General features: G+C 37.2%; 1 protein-coding gene across 1 annotated transcript in view; it reads right to left on the bottom strand.

Annotated features, from left to right (window-relative positions):
• Positions 1–1829: 1829 nt before the first annotated feature.
• RFX6 (regulatory factor X6) overlaps positions 1830–24628 on the bottom strand; it is a 54596-nt gene continuing 31797 nt past the window's right edge. Inside the window, exons 7-19 of the mRNA XM_037065297.1 lie at positions 21565–21672; positions 18978–19055; positions 18772–18885; positions 16005–16054; positions 14281–14440; positions 12676–12820; positions 11277–11386; positions 9549–9666; positions 8021–8143; positions 7155–7361; positions 5556–6068; positions 4473–4685; positions 1830–2071 (exon numbers count right to left, since the gene is read on the bottom strand). Of these exons, the coding sequence (XP_036921192.1) occupies positions 1896–2071; positions 4473–4685; positions 5556–6068; positions 7155–7361; positions 8021–8143; positions 9549–9666; positions 11277–11386; positions 12676–12820; positions 14281–14440; positions 16005–16054; positions 18772–18885; positions 18978–19055; positions 21565–21672 (2115 nt within the window). The 3' untranslated portion in view covers positions 1830–1895. The remainder of the gene's footprint in view (positions 2072–4472; positions 4686–5555; positions 6069–7154; positions 7362–8020; positions 8144–9548; positions 9667–11276; positions 11387–12675; positions 12821–14280; positions 14441–16004; positions 16055–18771; positions 18886–18977; positions 19056–21564; positions 21673–24628) is intronic.

Raw genomic sequence — 24628 nt, 5'->3', positions numbered from 1 at the left:
TGCTTCTTTCTCTCTCCCCTCCCCCATTCCCTCTGCTGCCACATCGTCTTTGCACTTACCTGCTGGAGTCTGCATGAGAGGAACAGCCTCCCAGCGGCCCATTCCGAGGCTGAGTCCTCTCCTATCCAGTCCACCTCCTCCCTCCAACTGCTGCTCCGTGTTCCCTAAACATCACTTTCCCACGTCGCTTTTCTACTCAAAAGTCTTCAGGGAGCTTCCACATCCTATCACATCACCCTGACATCATTACATCAAAACTTACTAAAACTTAGGAAGTGAAATACAAACAGTGCCCCTTTCATCTCTGTGTTTTAATTTTCACCTTTTTTATCTGTATTTTTTAATGTGCCTGACTCAAACTAGATGCTGAATATATATTTAATTACTATACAATGGAAATTCAGTTCTTAATTTTCAAGCCTTTCATCAAACATTTCTTAAAACTGTTGTTTTCTATTTCAATCCATGTCCTTATTCATTTTTTCTCCTTGTACTCTTACAATATTATCATAGCAAAGAATGGAACTCTTAGCTTGCTTTTTGTCATGATTTATTACTGTTGCAAATTTTCCAGCTTAATTAGTTTATAAACTACATAATATTGAGCGTGCTACTGAGCAAATGGCAGCAACACTCCAAGTCCACATTGATTGTTTATTGGTTGCTGAAAACAATCCTACAGCTTGTCTTTACCAAATTCCATCATAGTGTATAATGGGCATTCAGTGTTTATGGATCCTTTCATAATGTACCCAGGGCTAATAACCAAATCCTTTATGAAAGTAATTTGATGCCTGGCATAAGGCTGTAGGAGAAGCCTGTAAAGTTAATAAAATATAGCCACTATAGGCCGTGAGTTTTACAACAGATCTTTCAGCTAAGATACATGAAAAAGAAACATAGCTAGGTAGGTGGTATATCAAATTTTATTAATTTATATATAGTAAATCCTTCACTTCTGAATTTCTCTTTTCTTCCAGATGATCCCTGAACACTCCTACAATCTCACTTTATAAGCACAGTACTTGATTAAAGACTGCTTCCAAATGTGTTCAAGTCAAACAGTCTATGCATCACAATTTCTTTATACTTATGTGCATGTATTTGATATGTGAGTGTTTTTGAATTAGGATATTTTGACCAACCAGCCTGACTCTTTAATTTGATATCCAGAGATTTTCCCAGTATTTTTCAGAAACAGTCCCAGCCCTGAGAGCAAGCACACCTTGAAGAATATTTCCATACTTTATTCTGTTTATTTCTCATCCTTTTTAAATAGAGAGGGAAAGCATTTATAATGTCCTTTAAGTTACATAGAATTGGAATACTGCTATGTAACAGAAATCACCACACTAATGCACAGGAAGTGAAAGTCAAGCAACTTTGGTCTGGTCTACATTGAATTAAGTCTTGACCTTGTAAACATTTCCATAGGAGGTAGAACATATGCATTTGACTTTTTGTCAAATAAGGGATAGTAAACAATGAATCTGAGATCCTAATAAATTAAAGGTATTTTAAAGGTGTTAAATAAAATTTTCCTTTTTTTTAGAAATGAAAGATGAAACAACAGCACGCAGATTTTCAATAAATTAGGAAGTGAAATATTAAATCTTCATAGTTGAAATATTTGCTTCTTCAAAGCTCCACTGGTTCCACTTGATAATATTTGAAATTATGATTAATAATGAGATATTTAAAACAATTTGTGTGCAAGGTCAACTCTGAAAGTATCTCCAGTCCCTATGGGGGGTTGTCTGTAATTCTGTCCCTGTGACTTGAAAAACAATGTCCTGACACTGCATATTTTATTCTTTTTACTCTGATGGGAGTCTCAGTGAATAATATTTAGCAGTAGAATTTTTAAAGTTTAACCCGCACCCAACATTGTTGATTTAAGTGCCTCCAGCTGCTGTTCCCATGAACACAGTATTGATGGGTGGTAAAGAGGACACTATGTCTCTCCCGTTTGCTCTGTGGGCATCCAGGGCTTCTTGAGCTGGATACTGATTGGAGGTCCCATACATACACTGGGATGAGGAGGAAGGAATGGAGGTTTGCATGCTGGACGCTGTAAGGGAAAAGATAATCAGCAGTTGAAAATTGACATTCTCTTTTCTCTGCAAGTGCCACTCACTTTAGGCCTCTGTGTTTATTTTTGCATTTAGCACATGTATCTGTACTAAATTTGAGTGTGTATGGTTTCTCAAAGTCATCCTCTTCTTCCATCTTTCCCCTTGCTATTCTTCCAGAATTTATTTCTTCTATACGGTACACAGTGAAAACTCACATCAAACTTAAATCCACATAACTGTACTTCCAAAAGATACACCCAATATACCTCCTCTTTCCATCTGCACCTGCATAGTGGTTAGTTCCAACTGCCATCTTCTTCTTAGCTGGACCAACACAACAACCTCCTAATTAGTCATGTGACCTCACTTTTGCCCCACCCTCTCACCCTGCAGATAGAGCCAGGGTAATCTTGCTGAATCTTAATCAGATTGTCACTCTTCTCAAATGTTACAAAGGCTTCTCATTACTCAGAACAAAATCCAGGCTCCTTGCCTTGGTTCATAACACCCTGCATGAATTTATGCACCTTCTGATTCATTCTATTTTCTTCTGCATCCACCATGCTCAAAACACACTGGCCTTCTTTGGGCACAGTGAACTTTCCAATCATGTTCCATTTCAAAGGCTACGTAGTTGCTGTTTCTTCTGCCTAGAACTCCATCAGATCTTCATGTCATTTACCTCCTTTGCCCTCAGCTTTCAACTCCAATGTTTCCGCCTCAGTTTTCCTTTCCCAACTACCTTACTTAGAAGCAGTCCCTCCATTACTATCTGTCATTTTACTCTATTTAATTGACTTCAGAGAACCTGAAGTTATCCTTGCAATGCATTTGTTTGTATATTCATTGCTTTATCTCCCTTTACTGAGATGTAAACTTCTTACAGGCAGGAACTCCAACCTAATTGCTACCATATCCCAACACCTAGAATGAAGTTTGGAACAGAGTAGGTTCTTAAGAAATCACACTAATTGGCTCACTAACACTACATTTCTTGCATTTATGGGTGCTGTCTTCTCATTGTTGTTTTCCTTATTGTTCTAATTACCATCTTCTCTGTCACCAAAAACCAGGATACATAACTAAGGAGACATAAGGTAGGTGCTAACTCCCCTTGTGCAACTTACTCTCGAATTCCGTTCCCTCTTTTCACCTGGGGGCCCTGTATGTAATTTACTTGTAAACCAGGCCTGACACCTCAAGCTTAGAATCCATCTGACACCTAAGCTATGTTCTGTTAAAGCTTCCTCTATCTACAAGCAAACAGAACTAATAGTAACAATAGCAACATGGTACATTTTAGTCTCACAGTGAGGAAACTTCCTGAAGTGGAATTTTCTGCTTCATTAGAGTAACCTAGAAGCAATGACCATCTGCAGATAGCATGAGCTGAGCTGCCAGACTCTGCTCAGAGAGCATCTGTGATGCTCACAGGAAGGGCAGAAGTACTTCATATTGAATTATTAGAAAAGCACACTGAGCGGGGAGAGATAGAATTTAACTCATTCTTCCTTACGCTCTAGTTGGGTGTTAACTCCCTTTACTTATGCTGGTCTGAAATCAATTCCACTGGAAGGTTTCAACTGTCTCATATAAACATTAATATGCTGCCTTGATACTTACATGGACATATACTTGTTCTATGATACCTTATCAGTTATTTTAGCAACTAAATTTCTATGGATGCTTTTCTCCTTTTCAACTCTGATTTCTTGAGTTTCTACTATGTGCCTGGCACTTTGCTGGGTACCAGTGATGCATCTGGTTCAAGTTTCAGGGTTTTCTTAGGTACAGCAACCTGGGTAGAAGAAGAAGCTACAGGACTCCATGGCAAATGCACTGTTTTGCTCATTTTTACTTAAACTATACGTTATAAAACGCTAAAAATAGCACCACTTTCTACAGAGGGATCTAATCACATTTTACGTGCAATTGAGAATATGACTATCACAAGTCACCAATCTTTTCAACTTGGAATGGTTTTAGGGAACTGATGGAGGTCATGGGGTCCAGAGATGCCCATTGGCTCTGCCCCGGGTCCATCCATGAACAAGAGAATAAGAAACAGATATCATTCCTGTTCTCATAAAACCCACAGTCTTTCAAACTGCCTTTGACAGGTTACATTCATTTTTGTTTATATAATAGATGCCAGCTGTTCTTTTTGGAAAGAATAACAGATTTAGCAGTAGATTTTAGCAGTAGCAATATGCATTCTGAATAACAGTAAACTGTTACTTACAGATACAAAAATACAATGTTGGATCCAAAGTGATAAATCAACTGAAAGTCCATGAGTGGCCAGGCCACCTCAGTGGTCACCCTCCCAAGCAATACTGCATACCTGAGGTTAACCACTTTCTTAAATGTTTTTTAAGAACTACTAAAATAATTTACCTAGTACTGGAGTTCGACATGCAACTGAAGGTGGTGTGTCTGCATAAAATGAGCTGGTCTGCTTTCTACTACTGTCATCTAAAATGTTAAGTGGATCGTGGATGTCACTGTAGGGAGGCAGTGAGCGAACACTGCTGATGACAGAAACATGTTGGTTCACCATCGAGCCAAGTCGGTGAGACTCTGGGTAGTTTATATTGCTTCCATAGTATCCTGCAACAGAAAATGTCAAGAATGGACTGTTAACTTATTACAGAGACTATTTCAGGAAGGTAAAAAGGACAATGATGATAGGGTAGAGTCTAAAGATATCATACTGTAAATATTACATTCACATCTACATTTATTATATAGTTGGATTTCTGCTTATATTTGGAATAGTTCACTATGCTGGGTTTTGTTTTGTTTTTTTTGAAAAACATACATGAGTTACCCTATTATTAATTTTGAGATAGAAGACTACATCTCTCTAATTTAACTCCCTTTATCAAAATTACCAAGATCTTCTTTGAGTGAAAAAAAAGCACTATTAGCCTCTTACAAAGATTACCCTGCTTGTCGAATACCAATTTTATTTATAGATTCATGTTCCTGAAAGAAGAGCTGGCCTACACTCAGGAGACAAGTGCCAACACAGCCTACAGAGAGAGCTCAGTTGGGTGGCTGAAGAAGTCCACAGGTCTCTCTAACTCCTCAACTTCCAGTGTGTTATCAGCCTAACAGGGGCCATAGTTTTCATCCTAATTGTTAAGATCTACTGCTAAGTCTCTGGAAAAAATATTCACTAAAAATATTTTCAAGGGACAGAACATTCTTCTTTGGGGCTACTAAGGTTGGTCTCAACTATGGTTTGACATCTTATTTTTTTTATCACACGTGGCACATAAAAGGACAACTTTAATAAAGCCACAGAATTAGGGGTATGTTTGTAGGCAGCAGAAATGAGCCCCAAATTCCAACCTTCCGTGATCTTCAGAAAGTTTGCATGGAATGACATGCTACTCAGAAGGGGTGGAACTTCCTGTCTGATCTGTTTTATCACTCATGCAAAAGGCAGGAAAATATTTTTTAAAAATTTCATACCATTCGGTGAGTTAGGAGGCAATGTTGCTCCTTGGCAGCTGGCAGCCCCCGCATTGCTCAGGAAATTGAAGTTTCCTGTATTTAAAAACTGCATACTGTGTGCGTCTTGGCTGTGTGGGGATGGTCCATAGCTGGAAGGTGGCCGAGAGTTATATGGAGACCCAGCACAGCTGCCACTGAAGAAGTCTCTAGAAAGCTGCTGTTCACTCCAGGCCACACATCGACCATGCTCAGGGCGATGAGGATAGAGTCCTGATGCGGGGTGAGGTTGTGCCCTGAACACAGTCTGATAGTTAGAGTTGGTCCCATAAAAGTCGTGGCTGGCTTGAGGAAGAGTAGGGTAAATGGGCTCTGGGTATGTTGAGCAGTGTGGCGGGGCTGAAAGCACCTGACCCACACTTGGGGGTCTTCCTGCCATTGGACCCTGGTTAATGACACTTCCTCGACTCGCCATGGCTGGGGAAATGGGCGGTGTCATCAGATGACCCGCACTCTGGGAGAGCTCCATCTGACCTGGGGAAAAAATTACCATAGCAGTCACTGAGTGGTATATTAAAATACATGGGCCACTTCTTTAAAAATTAGTCAAGAGATTTATTATTGTACCTTTTCCTAACTTGATTCATTCCTATTCTCCAAAAACCACAAAACTGGGAAGACTAAAAACTTAGGTTTAAAAACATCATCACAACACATGTACATTCCATGGCAATGGAGACTTTTGGAGTTAGCGACTGAGAAAGGATGTCTAAGACAGCTTGCTGCTCCCACGGGTGTAGAGATGCTTCGAGCTCAAGCATGGGGAGGGCAGATGGGTCTGCTGTTCTGATTTCTCTGTAATTTACAAACAAGGTGAATGTGACCTGGTTTGTTTTTTAAGGTAAAAATGGGCAATGAAGTCAGAATGACCACAGTTTTAAAGCAGCCTGTTCAAAACATCATGCAAACACCACAGATGATCCATGAGTTATAGGTGCCACCAACTCCTAGACCTCCAACTTCCCAGTGGTGGAATTCAGCCCTTGAATTACTAGGCTCTTCCAGGCTTAAAATTCTGAGTGTCTGATGAAGTAATGTATGTAAAAGGGTTTCAAAAAAGACATAAAGCAGTAAGCAGACCAAAGAAATTACCTGGTAGCTAGGTCTAGCCACTAAACATTCAGACTGACCCAAAGGGGACCCCAGACCAAAGAGGAAAATTATAATGGTTGTGCAGAAATGTCTGAATCCACTTTTTAATGAAGGAGAAATAAGTCTCCACAAAACTCCAAAATAAATAGCAGCCCTTTTGGGTTTTATGCAAACCTAATCTAACTTTTTTCCCACCAAATGAAGATAACTAATTATTTGCACTTCTGGTATGACTAAGAGAGTGTGCCAAACTATGATACCTATGTCAAGAATGGTATAGCTAAAAGTTGGAAAAACGAGTGCTGAAAGTCATAAAAATTTTATAAACCGTTATTACAAGTCAGTTAAGGTAAGCCTCTTCTAATTTTTGAAGTGCCTGGTGGTCACCAATTTTAAGAAAACAAAGGAAGAGTTTCCTGCGATACGCACGGAAGCCTGAATGGTTTCCGTGGCTGCTGTTCAGCGTACCTGTGAGCGGCACGTTGTCTGCGTTTCCAGCAGGGAAAGGGTGCAGGGCAGAGGGTAAGCCTCCAGGTTGACTGGATGGCAGAGGAAGGTAGGGTGTTTCCACGCGGCTTTCATTCTTCACAGTGTCACTGGAAACAGCGCTCGCCTTATTACGGTTCGCCAGAAAGCACGAACTCGGAGAAGCAGTGAAGGCAGCTTTACTTGCATCTGGAAGGATTTTTTTAAATGGGAAAGTTAACATCATTTCCATATTCCTGGCGGAGAAGCCCAAGTAAAAGAAACTGAAAATATTTTAGGGTTGCATCAGAAATCTAGAAAGCCACGAGAAATGATTTCCACGGGAGACAGGCTGGCAGTTCTTTGTTCTTGGCTGCGGTGCTGCTTCTAGTCAAGTGTACACTTGTGCATAAAGGCGCATCTCGAGAAGCACTGACAATAATCCACTCTGGCACGAACAGTCTTCAAAACGCAAGTCATCCCACCCCAAGGAGATGTGTTCCCTTCTTCTCTAAACTACTAGAGAACTTATTTCCACACCATTTACAAGGTGGTTTACTACATGTGTTGTCTTAAATTACAGTTCATTTTTGGATTATAGTCACCTCTTTGATTTTACCTGAATTCTCAAAAGTTAAGAATATTTATTGTGTATCTCTCAGAGTTTCCAGATAAATACTTTGAATGCTCAATAGAGAAGAATAGTCCACAGAAAAGAAAAAAAATAGTGCTTTATTAGTGTTAGTTTACTATGTTAGCAGTGACATGTTTGGAGTACACTCTGAGACAGTTATAAACCCACTGAACGAATCCTTGAAATTACGTTTAAGCAAAGAAATATTCAAAATGAGACACACATTTTAAATTACCTGAATTTTTCATATACTTGTCCAATAGATTCTGTAACTCCTGTTCTTTGTCATTATTAAACTGGGTCTCCATGGCCAGGAGAATGTATTCATCCAGAAGCATTCGGATCAAATGGAAAGAACCTTGTTTGTGGGTGGGGAATGGGTCGAGGGCATTGTGAGATGAAATAAGGGAGAGAAAGAGAAGGAAAGAGAAAGAGGGAGAAGTCAAGTTATCTTGGTGACCATCTCGCAATACTTTACAAGGAGCGACTGAAATAAACAAATACTTGTTGGACTTTAAATGACCTTCTAAGACCAACATGCTTAACCTAGGTCTCTAATCTTTCTGTGCACCGCCTGCCCAATTCACTGTGTGTACTGTCCTGCCAGCTCTTTGGCAACTAATTACATCAAAGGAAAATACGGATGAAAGTGAGACATGCTTTATGCTTTAAGAGGGCACACACTGGAGTGTGATAAGCTTTGACCTGGGCAGAATAAGCTCTATTCTACTCTATTTCTGTTTACTTTGTACTAAATAATTAGACAATGGCCGACATGGTCTGGAAGAAGTATCAAGTAAGAAGATGTCTTTATAGCCTGAAACAAAATACCTCTTTGATTTGAAAAAAAAAAAGCAAAAGAGTAATTTTTATGTAGAAGTTGTTCTGGAAAACCTTAACTTTCTTTAACTGTTCAGTAGGTTTTCAACAAAAGTATTTTTTTATTAAAAGAAAAAGTCAGGCTTCAATGTTGTATATTTTAAGAAACTTTAACTGTAAGCAGGAGAATTCAAATAATAGACTCAATACTCTTTGTTCATCCCTCAATACAAGTTAATTGATTTTATTTTATTCCATTGAAAACTAAATCAAAACAATTTATTTAACTCTAATCTATTTTATACTGTGAAGATTTTTCAAAATGCAACTACTAAAGGCAGGAGTACTGTCCATGAGATAGCTTTCTAACAATAAACTAAAAATCCCAGAAAATCTTTTTAGGAAAAGAAGGTATTTAATTTTCAAAAAAGCTAACTTGACTCAATTTGATTCACAAGTCACATAGCAAGAAAGATGGTTCAGAACCCAAGAGCATGTCTTCCAAGCTGTTCTTTAATTCCTGATATACGGCTCTGTGGGTTCCCAAACAGATGCAAACATTTGCTGGATCTCAATGCATAGTGCCCTGGGAAAATAATGCATCATAATTGTTTATTTACTTGTTTAAGAAAACTTATCCAAGCACTGATGGAATGGAATAATAATAGCTATTAATTATTAAGTGTTTACTGAGTGCTAGTCTCCTCCTTCTATGATAAGCAGAGAGCCTGGGCAAAGCCTAAGCCACAGAGAGGTGTTAGGATTGAACTCTGCCTGTCAATTGACTCTGAAATCCAGGTTCGTAACTGCTAGTCTCTACTGCTCAATATCCAGACATATTTTGAGAAGTGACAATGTCACATGTTTAAAAATTGATGGGAAATGTGACTGGGGACGAACGATGTAATTCACTTCAGAAGAGTTTTATAAAGCACATAGGATACCAAAACTGGATGCATTGTTCAAGGTGAGATTATGCATTACTCGAGCACCAAAAAAGCTCCACTTCAGCAGAAAGTCTTGAGCCCTCTTCTTTAATGATTTTCCGTTTTGTTTGCTGGTCTGAAAAGTAAAGGAATAAGTCCAAAATGTAAAAATCCGTCATCTCATTACTACAGGCATCCTACACAAGAGCAGGAGGTAGGTCACCGGTCTGACAACCAGACACATGGCAGGACACGCCATTTGTGTCACGGAATAAAGTGGTCTGTCCGGGGCTTTGACTTTAGTCTGTCTTTGTGGTCATTTTTAAGGTTAATAAATCCCTATTCTGTATTATTGTGTTACCTAATGGAACTGAACAACAAAATGAAATAATTTACCAAATATTTTATCCCTTAATTTTATTTTGACAAAATAGAAGGTGAAGCACGAAGGAAGGGTTATATATTTCTGTGAATGATTAACTCTGACTTTTCTGGTCCTGAATGATAATTTGTTTTCCTTCCAGGAGGAAAAAAGTCCCCACACTATAACTAGTTTCCTTGATATGCAATGGCTAACACAGACTAGCGATGGATATATTTGTTCTTATTGTCTTGCTTCATGATGGATGACTTCAAGGTTAACTGAAAGAGCTGAAGAAACCCCACAGAAAACACAAAATACTGAGCTCTTTGAATTAAAAAAAATGTAAATACTTAAAACCATATTTTCTGCCAGCATTTATGGAAATGTGTTTTTCATAAAGGGCTAGAATCTCTCAGTTTCTAAGTTTATCTTTCACTACTGACGTTATTCAGCCGTAACTCTATTAACTGATAGGGAAGGTATACAGTAGTTCCCACTTATCCAGAGGGGATACATTCAAAGATTCACAGTGGATGCCTGAAACTGCAGTTAGTACCAAACCCTTTATATGCTATGTTTTTTCCTGTAAATATATAGTATGAGGAACTTTAATTTATAAATTAAACACAGTACAAGATTAACAATAATAAAATAGAACAATTATAAAAATAAACTGTAATAAGTTATGTGAATGTGGTCTTTCTCTCTCCTTCTCTTCCTCTCTCTCTCTCAAAAAATCTTAATTGTTTTGGATTCTCACTTTCACTCAAAGGAAGCACTTTACAGCTTCTCTTCGGCACATCTGAATTGCCAGCATCACTACTCTTGCACTGTGGGACCATTATTCAGTAAACTAAGGGTGACTTGAACAAGAGCTCTGTGATACAGACAGTCAATCTGCTAACCCAGTCCGCTACTGCATGACTACAGTCAGGGAGCGTGTGCAGTGTGGATTCGTGGGACAATGAAGAGTCGCATCCTGTCAGGATGAAGTGGGAGGTTGAGAGATTTCCTTGCACTACTCAGTGCAGAATTTAAAACTTGTGAATTGTTTATTTCTGAAAATTTCCATTAATATTTTTGGACCACTGTTGACCAGAACTGAAACCATGAAAAGTGAAACTGTGGATAAGGGAGGACTACTGTAATGTTTGCCTTGCAGTCCTTTGACAAGAAAGGATAAATACAATTGAATTGGTGCCCATGCTCTCAAATCTGGTATAGTCTTAATTTTGGTATTTGGGCTGCCTTACTTTTAGGGCTTCCAAACCCTTCAAAGCATTTTTATACACAGCCTGTCACCCCCCCCAGCAGTAAGAAATTACAACCAGATTAGCATTTATTATCAACAAAAGTGTAATGACTCTGTCATTGAAAAGTACCTTAATAACTCTCTGCTCTACCACAGTATCCAACCATTCGATAAAAGCCTCCACGGTGGCATTCTTCTTAAGGAGATCTTTCAGTTCTTGGAACACTGTGATAGAGTCATCTTCCATGTATAAAAGGGGAAAAAAGCAGAATATTGCAATTGACTTTGAACCCAAGAGAAAACCTAAAACTAGAAATCATTAATAATATTATACAATAAAAAGGAAAGATAGTAGATTGAGTTAGATGTGTTAAAGGAATTCATTTCATATTCTGAGAATAGTAAAAATATTCTTGGTACTATACTCTTCAAAATGTTGATCATAAGTGTATCTTGGTATATATTGAAATATAGGTTTTGCTGTTATGTAAGTATATTATACTAGAGAAGAGTCAGTTGTCAACATAGTTGGTCACTCACTTTGAATCCAAGACTTCACTAAATGCAATGACTTAGTTGAAAACTAAAGGATGAACTACGGTTATTGATTCCCTGTTTTACAAAATATTCTTTATCTTTAACAAAACTCGAATTTTGCACTGAAGAACTGAGCCATTTATGTAAATAATCTTGTATCATGTAAAATTTAAAGGGCCAATGTAAGATTATCATTTTATTAAAGAGTTCAAGGTTTACTGAGTCCCAAAGGATATTATAATTTTATGTTAAGAAACAGAAAGCAGGGCTGCCTTGGACCATCCCCAGACAGCAATTCATTATTGGTGCTGTAGCCTATACAGAGTTGCATTTTTTTGTCTCAGAGAGAAAGGAAGGGAGAAAGAGTGGGTTATTCTCCTTTGGGAACTGAGCCTGGTTGTCTAGTCACACCTATGGGCATGGTAAGCTCTCAGGGGGTCCAACCTGGTCACAGGTTTTCTGCTTTGAAAAAATGGTATTGTGCAGAGATACCATTTTGAGATGCATCATGTACCATATGACGTTGAGAGTGTTAAACACACGGAGATGCATATGCTGGTAATGTAGGACTGGAAGAAAAGTGTCAGGACTGAAGATCATTTTGATTATTTTTAGGTTATTTGTATCTTGGTAATATCTAGGCAATACGATTATGGATGACTTATTTTCCTCTCAATATTTTCTAAATTTTCCATGTTTTCTGCAATGAGTAAATACAGCTATTTTAATACTTTTTAAAAAATGTGAAATGTTTCTATAAACCAGGTTGCTCAAACAGATAGGGTCTTTGTAGTCTAAGGAGAGAACATTTGGTGATGTCTGACAACATTTGTGGGTTGTCACAACCGGAGGGAAATTGCTAAGGGCGTCTAGTGTGTAGATGGCAAGGATGCTGTTAAACATCCCAAAATGCACAGGACAGCTCCCCAACAAAGAGTTATCCAGTCTAGGATGTCTGGGAAACCCTGCTGGGACAAAGAGAGAAGACTCACGTTCAGTGTAGATGTCGGATTCTGTGTCTGTGCTGCTGGAAATGGTGAGAAGGGCCTGCGATCCAATGCTATTCAAGTCAACTTTCTCAATGTCTGATACCATAGAATTCACAACGTGCTGGTCAAAGAGAGCTGGTCTGGCAATCTGTACAGAAAACGTTTTTAAAAAACACTAAACTATGTCATTGATGGTCTATCTAAAAGAAAGTTTTAGCTTCTAGAATATTTCCTTCAAGGGAAAGTCATAAATGTTTTGTTTTATTTTTTTAAAGATTTTATTTATTTATTTTTAGAGAGAGGAAGAGAAATACTGTGTGAGAAACATCGACTAGGTAGGCAGCCTCTCACACATGCCCCAACCAGGAACCGAATCTGCCATTTAGGCATGTGCCCTGACTGGGAATCAAGCCAGCAACCTTCTGCTTTGTGGAATGACACTCAACTGAGTCACTACCGTCAGGGCAGTATTTTCTTATTTTAAAACTAACAGGCAATAACTGAGACTTGTGATCATCTCTGTTAAAGGTCTGAAAACTATTTCACACTTAGAAAATTAATTTTTAATTCAAAGTTATAAAACAAAAATTTTGTAATACTGTTTCTTATCTGGAATTATGCCAAGCTAGTCTTTTACAATTTAGCGAACTAGAAACCTTCTTTAAAACAAACGTTCATTTAAGAGGAGGGAAGGTATACTTCACAATATGCAAACGTGTAGTCAAATTTAAGGATGGGGTGGAGGGATGGGGCAAAAAAAGAAAAAAGAGAGAGAAAAACTCATAGACACAGAGAACAGTGTGGTAACTGCCAGAGGGAATGGGGAGTGGTAGGAAGTGGAGGAGGGTGTAGGGCAGATAAAGGGTGATGGACAGAAACTTGACTCTGTAGTGAACACACAATACAGTGCACAGATGATGTGTTGTGGGCTGTGCACCTGAAAGCTGTATAATTTTGCTAACCAGTGTCACACCAGTAAATGCAATAAAAAGATAAAAATAATATACCACAAAAGATAAATATCACTTTTTCTTCTGTGTTTAAGAGAGCCAAATTAGGAGGTACTTTTAAAATGTGTTGGTTTTGTGGGTTTCAAAATATTAAGTATCATATGGGCTCATCTGTCTCAAACTTAATTTTTATTATGTGGATTCATGTGACCAATAAAAGTTTTACATTTTACACTGCATTCAGAATCGCATTTTTACATTTACTCTGAAGTAAGTTTGAATCAATAGCAAAGTTGCAAAGTTAGTGCAGAGCACCACTATCCCTAGTGTCTACTCACTCTTGTTGAATCTACCACTGCAAAGGCCCAACTGTATTTCCATATCCTCTCCACCCAGTTTCTCCTATTATCATCTCACATAACCATTGTATATTAGCCAAATCAGAAAACTAACCTTGGTATGGTAGTATTAACTACGCTATAGAAATAACTCTAAGTTCATCAGTTTTTCCACTAATGTCCTTTCTCTGTTCTAGGTTCTCACAAGATACTTTATTGTTGTCTATTTAGTCTCTGGTGTCTGGAATTTCCTCAGTCTTTGCTATAAGAAGGTTCATTTTTGAGTTGGAGACTCAAATACACTTGGCTTACTAACGTACCTGAGCAAGATGTAAGAAAGACGTTTGTCGTTTCAGGGAAGACACAAATCTTCGCACAATAGGTATTTTCTTGTCAGTCAGAGCTTCTGGCAAGTTTTCCAAAGATGAGACAACCCACTGTTCCCAATTTTTAGCAAAATTTCGTATGTCTGCTAATAAGCTACAGAAAAGCCCACAATTTGTTAAATGCTGTTGTTCAAAATGCAGTAAATACACATAGTTCGATGGAAGTACACAATTACTGTAAATTCCAAGTACATGACTTCTGAAGCTAGCCTAAGTCTCTGATTAATCATCCTGCTCAACAGACTCAATCACTTCAAGCTCCAATTTCCTCATCTGTTAAATGGGAACAAGAACAGTATCCATGTTACAAGATTATAATGAGGATTATACGAAATAATTCATGGGAAGTGCTTAGGTTAAAGCCTGTCATACACAGTGTTCAATAAATAATTATTATCAATATTAACTGATTCAATCATTTTCTATAAAATATTTATGGGAAAATGTAAGTGTGCACTTGACTTTGCACAGATTCTTGAGAGTCCATCACATCAGAACAATAACATAATTTCAGGTATTTAATATTAATTTCTTGTAATATATTCTTATATTCCAAATATAACTGTGGGCTAAATTATCGAAAATGTGCTGATTAGAGGAACATGCTTTAAAATTGCAAATGTTACCAGGTCAGCTTTAGCTCAAGCGGTTACTTCATCATGTCAGTCACTAAAATTGCAAGTGTTGGTTGTGTTTATACTATGAGAAGACATCAAACTTTAAAAATCAGTTAATTATGTATGTTTTATAGCTCAGTGAAATATTTAAATATATTTGAGGTGGTATGTAAGTTGAGGACAGAGATGTGGCAGTGGGAAAAGAGTAGGCAGTTTGGAGTTAAATAGACTTTGATTAAAATATAGGCTCAGCTTCTCACTAATAAGCTGCCTGTAGATAAATACCTAAGCAAATAAATTACATAATATAAAACAATAAATAAGCTAACTTCTTTCTGCTCCTGGGTTTCTCATTTGCGAATTTAGGATCATAATAGCTATTTGGAATTGTGTTCAAAAAGCTCTAATGGATAAGGAATTGGTTCAGTAAAGTATAGTGTTTTTCAGATGCTATGCAACCATTTAAAAAGAAAATGTTGATCTGTATTGTTGATATGAAAAAATTTTCACAGCATACTGCCATAGTATGTATACTTTGGTTTCACTTTATTAAATATACATATTTATAGTAATTTCCAGAAAACAGTCAAAAGAGTCAGTGAGATAATAGCTAAGACATTAAGAATATAGATTATGAGTGATTTTTTAAAATGTGTGCATGCATGTTCTTCATTCTCCACAATGAATGTGAATTACTTGTAAACTTAAGAGAAGAATATACACATATTTCTTTTTAGGTTTATTGTGAGAACTAAGTGAAATAATTCATGCAAAGCCCCAAATCCCCTGTGATTAACACACATCAACTGTTACTATCATTAGTCACCTGCCGCATACCTGCCACTCAGTACACACAGCCATTCTACTGTGACATGTGCCTAATTCAGGGCACAAATTAGACATTTAAAGACTGCAAATTGGTATTTAAAAGAAACTAATCTTGGTAAATGAATTAATTTCTACTTAATTTTTCCCTTTAATATAGTGTATAATGTTAAACCCTATACTAGGAAACTATTATATTTTATTGACTGCACTTACCTTTCAGGCATTTCTTGCATAGTTGCAGGAATGAGCACATCTGTAAGAACCTTAACCACAGCAAAAGAGAGTTAACATTAATACTTACTTAGTATTTCTATAGAAGATACATTATTTGTAGATTACTTTTACTCCTAGCTTTCAAGAGAATAACGTTAACTCATTTCTGAAAGTTACACTTTTCCCCCTAAAATGAATGTATTTATGAATTGCGTGTGTTTGTGTGTGTAAAAGGCAGGGCGAGGGGAGATCTAAAAACGCTGCAGTTACTAGGGGAAGCATGTGACACCTACTGGGTACAGAGAGATAATTGTAAGAACAGAAAAATTACTGAAAAGAAAGGGCTAAACTGAGCCCTAACCATGGGTGAGATGAAAAGTAGCACAAAAAATTAGGTAGTGCTGACTGATTCCAGCTCAGGAAAAACCGTGATGTATAAAGGAGGCTGGAATCTGGTAAGACAGGAGCAGCGCAGACCCACTAGGCTGGCTAATCAACTTAGTGAGCCAGCCTGGAGAAGAGGACCAAGAAGTTTACATCAGAAGATATTTCAGAATGTGGGTAGACACTCAGCCTACAAAGGCCTATGTAGCCTATCAGCAAATACATTCATATTCCATGTGTATAAGACAGTAAAACAAGAGACAGCATTGTCCATGCTCTGTACGTTAGTTCCTGATGGATTGGTCTAGTAATTATGAACAGTTTCAGGGACTGAAAGCTGGGACCACTTTCTGAAGGGGGAGATGAAGATCCAGGAGAAGCTCATCTTGCACTGCTCCATTTACAGTACTCACCGTGCCTCCCTGAGTCCTCTGTGAAAAAGAGAAACTTAGTTCTTTTAGAGGTACTTAAACTCAGGGGTTTTATGTTGAACTCAAAGAAACAGACCACTTGAGGAGGGAGAAAGATGCTTAACGGATATTCTCAGAGGCACTGAATGACAGTCAAAGCAGCTTTATCTTGATGGCAGTGTTGTGTGTTAATGAGCTTCGGACCTTTTGTTAAGAGACATGCTTGGAATCACCTTTTCCCTCTTCCCAGTTACTCTCTCAAGTCTTAAATATTGCAGACAACTAGCTAGTGCAAACTCAATCTTTTCCCTCTAAATAATGATATTCTTATTTAGTCCCCTAAAATGAGACAATGCTCTCCTCTGTCCTTCTTTACCTTGAATTAAAAGTAGACAATATGCTGCATTCACTCCCCCATTCTCTTACCCTGTGATGAGGGAGAGCTGAACAGAGGGTGAAAATATGGGCTCTTGCACTCAGCCTCAAGCCCACCTGTCACTTCTTTATTTTTTATCTTTATTTTTACATACTGTTATTCAATTACAGTTGTCCTGCCTTTTTCTCCATTGCTCTCTGCTACCCCATCCCCGCCACACTATCTGTGCCCATGATTCCTCTATTCGTGTTCCTTCGCTTGTCTCTTCCCCTTCTTTCCCCCATTATTCCCCATTATCCCCTCTCCTATCTTCCATCTGGTCACTGTCAGTTTGTTCTTTATTTCCATGTCTCTGGCTCCATTTTGCTCACTTATTTGTTTTGTTGATTAGGTTCTACCTATAGGTGAGATCATGTGATATCTGTCTTTCACCTCCTGGCTTATTTCACTTAGCATAACGCTCTCCAGTTTCATCCATGTTGTCATGAAGGGTAGGAGCTCCTTTTTTTCTTTCTGCTGCATAGCATTTCATTGTGTAAATGTACCACAGTTTTTTTAGCCCCTCATTTACTGATGGGCACTTAGGCTGTTTCTAGCACTTGGCTACTGTAAATAACACTGCTATGAACATTGGGGTTCACCTGTCACTTCTTGGTCTGCAAAGTTGTTTCTGGACTGAGTCTCTGTAGCTTCTGCTTCATTTCTCTGCAATCAGCTTAGAAGAATTTCATCTCCTTAGTGCTTAACAAGGCTCTGGCTTGGGTTTCCTTGCTAACTCAGACTATTTTTTATTTTTTTATAATTTTTTAATTTGATTTTTATGTTTTACGTGGTTACAGTTTTGTTCTTACTTTTTCTCCCTTTCCTTACTTCCACCCACCCCCACCCTTTTCCCCCCAAGCCAATCCCCAAAGGAAAACTTCTCTTGTATCTTGTGACAATTTAATAGGTAAATTTAGGCACACTCACTTTAAAGTACCCAGATTTCAATATAGTTTTCTCCCTCGGCTTGAACACTATTGCTCCTCTAACTAGAGAGCAAACTGCCAGGGAACCAGCCTCTCCCCTTTTCTGCTAAATGTTTGGCTAGAAGGCCAACCAGCTCTTCTTGTCTTTGTTCCAGATGTCTTGGTGACCCTCCTGTAGGCATTTGGAGACTCATACTTGGTTTGAGAACAGAAATGGCATTATGCATTATAGCTAGAGATTTTCAAGTTACTAATTCTGTAAGAGTGCTTAATTCTGCTTTTCCCCAAGGCACTAATATTGTGAAAAAACACTGTGTTATTTAATTTTAAAACATGCTGAAGAGTTAATAAAAATTAACTAAGCGTTCATGTATTAATATGTCACATTTAGAATTATTCTTAACTATAAATAAAATTGATTTTGATTTACTTAATGCCAATTTACATTAAGATACATGCACCATTAAATACACATTATTAAACTGCTTGCATTCTCATTAGAAAAAATAATTAATGGTGTTTCACCAGCCAGAAATAATGAATTTAATAAAAATATATAGCAAAAATTTAGAGAGAATGCTCTTAAAAGAAATATATAGTTTATGTTTAAGACAGCCCAAAGAACTTACCTTATAAAGAATTGAGTCACAAACACAGAAAATGTCAATGATAACAGGGTTTTCAAGCAGGGGGAGAAGATGATCAGGCATCCCTTGCCAAAAGTGTAATAAGAAATGCTGGATCTAGTTGCAAAGCAAAGATTATGTACATTAAGATTTTTTTCAACTCATATAAAGAACAGGCCCAAAAAAGAGCATTTTGTCGTCACTCTTACCTCTTCAAAGTTTCCATTAATTGCATTGTCCAGGATGCACTGGCAGTGAGTTTTGTACATCATTATGAGGGTGTCAACCTATTTTAAGGAAGAAAAAGCTTAGTTAGCCACGGCACCCTTTCAACACTGCCCTCATTTGTTCACTCATTCATTTGTTCTTTCACTCAACACACATTTATTAAGGTCCTGCCATATACCAGGCATTGTGCTCCATGCTGAGGAACTAAAAATAAGGAAAAAATTCTTATTTCAAGGAGCTTACTGCCTTGTGAAGAGAGAAAGGCAAGCACTGTGTAATTAAAATTCAGTACCATAAAAAATGATAAAGGTGATTGTGCAGGGACATTCAGGCCAAAGCAACACTGTGATTTTCTGCTTACTAAGAAAATTACTTTTGATTGGAGAAGTAGTCAAAATTTATTCTTTCATACACAAATCATCAATTTTTTTTAAATCTTGCTATTAGTGGTTCATTTATTTTCTATTTACATAGTCTTTTTAAAAAAGATTTTATTTATTTATCTTAGAGGGTAGGGAAGGAGAGAGAGAGAGAGAAATATCAATGTATGGTTGCCTCTCATTCGTCCCCTGCAGGGAACCACGAACTGGCCTGCAACCCAGGCATGTGCCCTGACTGGGAATCAAACTGCGATCGTGTGGTTTTCAGGCCCACACTCAATCCACTGAGCTACACCAGCCAGGGCAATTTACATAGTCTTGAGACAATATTTTTATTGTACCATACTTGGCATTCTTTCAAACACAATTTGGCTCAATTTTCTAGGAATAGACATTACAGTATAGGAGGCAGGAGCAGAGGCAAGGCTCATCCCCAGTGGAGTAAGGGGGGATGTGATGGGGCAGGTAACTGCCTTGAGCGACAGTGTGATGAAGTAGAAATCGGGTCCCTCAGCTTCAGCTGGCACCCCTCATTGGAGTCAGCTTCTCACTGGGCAATCTCCATCCTTTCTGTCTGAAGAAAGCAAAGGCTTAGCTGCAGCCCCACCCTTCTTTCTAGAAACTGTCAGGTTATCTGGGAAACTTGGCCACTGGCTAAGAAGGTGAAAGGCAAGGCCCAAGGCCCTGAAGGGGCAAAGTGGGTGTTAGTCACTGGTGCTTATGATGGGGACCAGAGGGAATGAATTTAGAAACCAGGGGTTATATAGGTACTTTGATACTTGAATGAGAAATGATCCACAGACGGGTTTTTCAAGTTGACAGATAAGTAATTCCTTAGAGACTAGCAGAGAAACTGAAACTATTGAACATGTTTGCCACCTCTCCTCTTTATTTTGTTGCTCTCTCTGTGCCCAACCTCACCAGGTATATTTACAGAGTAAATATTTTTAGATGTTTGCATGTAAGCAATCCTCTCCACAAAGGTACTCAACCATGCTCTTCCCCAAACAACTGTGTTCCCCGAGGTGTCACGGATTTCTACAGGTTTCCCCACAAACTGCACGTTAACATTAACTTGTGGTATCTGAAATCTGAAGTCATAATGTCACACATTATATCTGTAAGGTAAAAAAATGATGTGATAACCTTGATAACTATGATGGGAGAGGAGAACAGCAGGAAATGGACATACTTCAGAAGACTTGCCTAGAATTAACATTTGAGAATAACCTTCAACACGTTGCCTATTCTTAACTGAGTGAGGATGTCTGTCATCAGAATGAAGCCCAGAAGTTACTGTGCATGTCTACTTATTGAAGATTTCTAATCTATATGTTATTTTTATATCTGGTTTCTACAGAAAGTCCATTTCTAATGTATTTAACTGGACATTTGTTTATCATATTCCTTCATTTTTGTACCTCAAAAATGACTTGATAAAATACTATGAAAGGTGTTTTCCTCAAATGCTAATGAAGAGTGAACTCTAGTTAATAAAAGAACGTGGAGATTATGCCCCTATTTGATCATGGACACTGCTATCAGTCAGCCAGTAGGACTGCAAAAATGACTTTAGAAGTTCTGAAATGGAAGGAAATTTAGATATACATTTTACTACATAAATGCTGACAGACCATATTAAGGAATATTTATAAACCATGAAAAACTCCTTCCTTAACTTTCAAAAAAATTGCAAATGCAAGACAAGCAAGAATTTTATAATTGAAAAGAAGCTCTGTAATCATCTAGTGTACATCCTTGCATTCAGCTAGGTTCCCCCTGCCCCAAGAGCTAGAAATAAATTCTTTCCCAGAGAAGTGCTTGATGACTATTTACAGAAATTAAATGATGTTAATAAAAAACATAAAGTTTGACTAAAAATACCATGTGTGATAGATACATTCTAGTATTTTCTTCCCCAATATTGAATTTTAAATAAAAATAGTTTTTAGTCTTGTAAGGTTTCTTTTACCAATTTCTGTGGTTATGTACTACCATGGAGATGGTAAATAATTAGTTGGAAAGTGTTTAATCTATGTTAGTAAACATTTCCTCCTATTAATCAATCGATTATGTTTGATTATGCAGATTTCTGACTGCTTCCTGCAAGTGGCATGAGATTCCAAGCAAAGTGAGATATGAAACCAACATATCAGAAAATCAATACAGAAGTAGCTTTAATTGATACCTTTTCTTTAGAAATGCATCCTTGGTACACAAGGTGTTGAGCACTGGGGAACTCTGGAAGAAGTGTTCCAGTCTTTGAGCTAAGCGAATATTTACGAGTGAAGCCACCCTAAAATTTAAGAAAATTAAAAGAAAGAAAGTCTTTATAAAACATATAGTTCTAATAAAATAGAAATCCATAACATTTTATTCTTTTTCATCCTGAAAACCATGAGAAATTAGAAGATTAGGTAACTGTTAAAATTGTGTAACTGAATAAACTAGATATTTCAGAATTATTGCTTCCAAACTTTAAATAGTTTCATAGTCAGGATAAATTTCCTATTACTTTGGATTTCCATTTTGATCTTTTTTATTTTCAAAATTTCAGAGCTTTTAGTTCACTTTGGTTAAGGGCATATATTTTGAAAGATCTACTTTTAGAGCCACTGAGATTATTTTTAACTATAAGAGAATCAAGGATTGCCAAATCCAGTGCCCTCATCTATGCTTTAAGCAAGAGAGATAAGTTAATTTATTTATTCAGTCTCAGAGATAAATAGCAGTTGAACTTTGATTAGAGCCTGAGTCCCTAATCCCCAAGCTAGTACTCTGGCCTTTCCCACCTCACCCTTTCCCCACACAAAGTCCAGGTATTTGTTCTTTCAAATCTCTTGAAGACAGCAAATCTCTATCAGGTTTTAGTTTTGTTAACCTTCAGTTTCAAGTATAAATAGGAAAAGACTAATTTGATTAAATCATTTTAAATAAGTGAATAAAAATATCTACTATATAAATATCATAAACTGATGTAAGAGCAGTCGATCCTAACTCAATCTGTTTAATCAGTCTTAATAATTTAAGATGTGCTTCAAAGGGTCTCAATGCTTTGGATTTGTCATTTATGAGTAGCGATTATCATTGATTATCAAAGAATGGTACTGTTAATAGAGAGTGGGAAAGAATAAGATGTAAAACAATAAAGATTTTAATTTCACAGAAAAAATGCTTAGCGAGATATAAAACAAATACATGATAAACACTATAATACACCTAAGTCCTAATTTTTAAAAAGATTTATACTTTTTATACCTTTTCTCTTGAGTAGAAAATCATGTTTATTCATTCTAAAATGTAATTTGTGAAATGGGAAAAGTGAGACTGAGAAATATAAACCAAAAAATGACAATACATAGTACTGTATTAAATTAAAGTTAGAGATTGAAGAGGGGAGAGAACTTCAGGGGAAGAGGGGAAGGATTCACAGAAACTAGTCTAAAGGACACATGGAGAACAACTAAGGGGGGTGGAAATGGGAGGGAGGTGGGGAGCACGGGGGGTGGGCTGGGAAGGGAGTGGGGGACAGAAAACTGTACTTGAACAATAATTAAATTTAAAGCAAAGTGAAGAAAAAATTAAAGTTAGAGATTGAGAATACTCTCATTTTAATAAACAATAAAATTAGTAATCAAAATTTTCACAAGGAAAATAAAAACAGGTGTAAAAGATTCATAGGTAAATTTTATCATCATTTAAAAAACAGATAATTTTAAACTTAAATAACTCCTCCAGAGAATAGAAAGAAGACACATTTCCCAATTCATTTGAGAACATATGCCAAAACTAGACAGGACAGAAAAAGAAGGAAAAATTTTAGAACAATATTGCTTATTATTATACTTGAAACAGTACCAAACAAAATGTTAGCATACCAAATTTAGCAATATATAACAATGGTCATATCCAAGTTGAATTTATTTTTTTTAAAGATTTATTTATTTATTTATTTATCTTTAGAGGGGAAGGAGAGAGGGAGAGAAACATCAATGTACGGTTGCCTTTCATGCGTCCCCTGCTGGGAGTTGGCCTGCAGGGAACTGGCCTGCAACCCAGGCATGTGCCCTGATGGGAATCGAACCGCAATCTTCTGGTTCGCAGGCCCGTGCTCAATCCACTGAGCTACACCAGCCAGGGCTCCAAGCTGAATTTAAATTTACTACATTAAAAGGAAAAGACCATATATTATATAATCATCTCCTTTCTTCTTTGTAAGCTACAAATAGAGAGGGGAATGCCCTTAATCATTCACTAAGGAATAGCTTTCAAAAATTACAACAGATATTATCCTCAATGGAAAAATACCAGAAACATTCTCTTAAAAATTATAAATAAGATAAAGTTATCCACTCTCACCTCTTTTAATCAACACTGCACCAGAGTAAATAGTTAATTGAACATTAAGACCAGAAAAAGTAATGAAAGATTAAGCATTGAAAAGAAACAAAACTAAAATTATTTGCCACTGATGTGGCTGATTATACTCAACAACTAAAACAAACAGCACAAAAATTGTTACAATTAAATAGTATTAGCAAATTTGCTCAATATGAGATCAATATAAGTCAATTCAATTGCTAAAATTAAGGAACAAATGTTAAGAAATTGTGATTAGGAAAATACTGTATAATGCTCTCCAGTTCCATCCACACTGTCATGATGGGTAAGAGTTTCTTCTTTTTTACAGCTGCATAGTATTCCATTGTGTAAAGTACTGCATCCACTAATTACTGCTTCTGATCATGGAGATGCAAACACAGAGGCAGCAAGTGAACTGCTTTCCACCCCATATAAAGTGACTTGTAGGAGATTTAAAGGGTCAGTGCCTTTTTCTTCCCTTTATTTTTTCTCCTCTTTTGAAAACCAGATATCAAAAGACTGAGATATATGAAAGCAACAGCATTTATGGGAGAAATTAAAAAACCACCAAGCATATCCAAGGAAAGGTGCAGGCTTAGAAAATACCTAAGAAGATCTAATAGACCTCAGGCTGATGTTGGTGTGGAAACAGCCTACACAATAAAAAATAAAATAAACAGCAGGAACAACTACAAAGGACACATGAACAAAACCAAGGAGGGGGTGGAATCAAGGTAGGGAAGTGGGAATGGCGGAGGTAAATGCAGACAACTATACTTTAACAACAATAAAATGATTAAAAGTAAACAAATAAAATAAAGAAGAAGCAAACCCTGGAGAGGAAGAAAAATCTGATTTCCAGAGTTACTGTATTATTAGAGTCAAATGTT

This window comes from Sturnira hondurensis, unplaced genomic scaffold, assembly GCF_014824575.4.
Source record: "Sturnira hondurensis isolate 20B ecotype Veracruz unplaced genomic scaffold, ASM1482457v3 Scaffold0015596, whole genome shotgun sequence".
Lineage (NCBI taxonomy): Eukaryota > Metazoa > Chordata > Mammalia > Chiroptera > Phyllostomidae > Sturnira > Sturnira hondurensis.
Note: the sequence above shows the minus strand (reverse complement) of the source record. Positions and strands in the feature narration are given on the sequence as shown.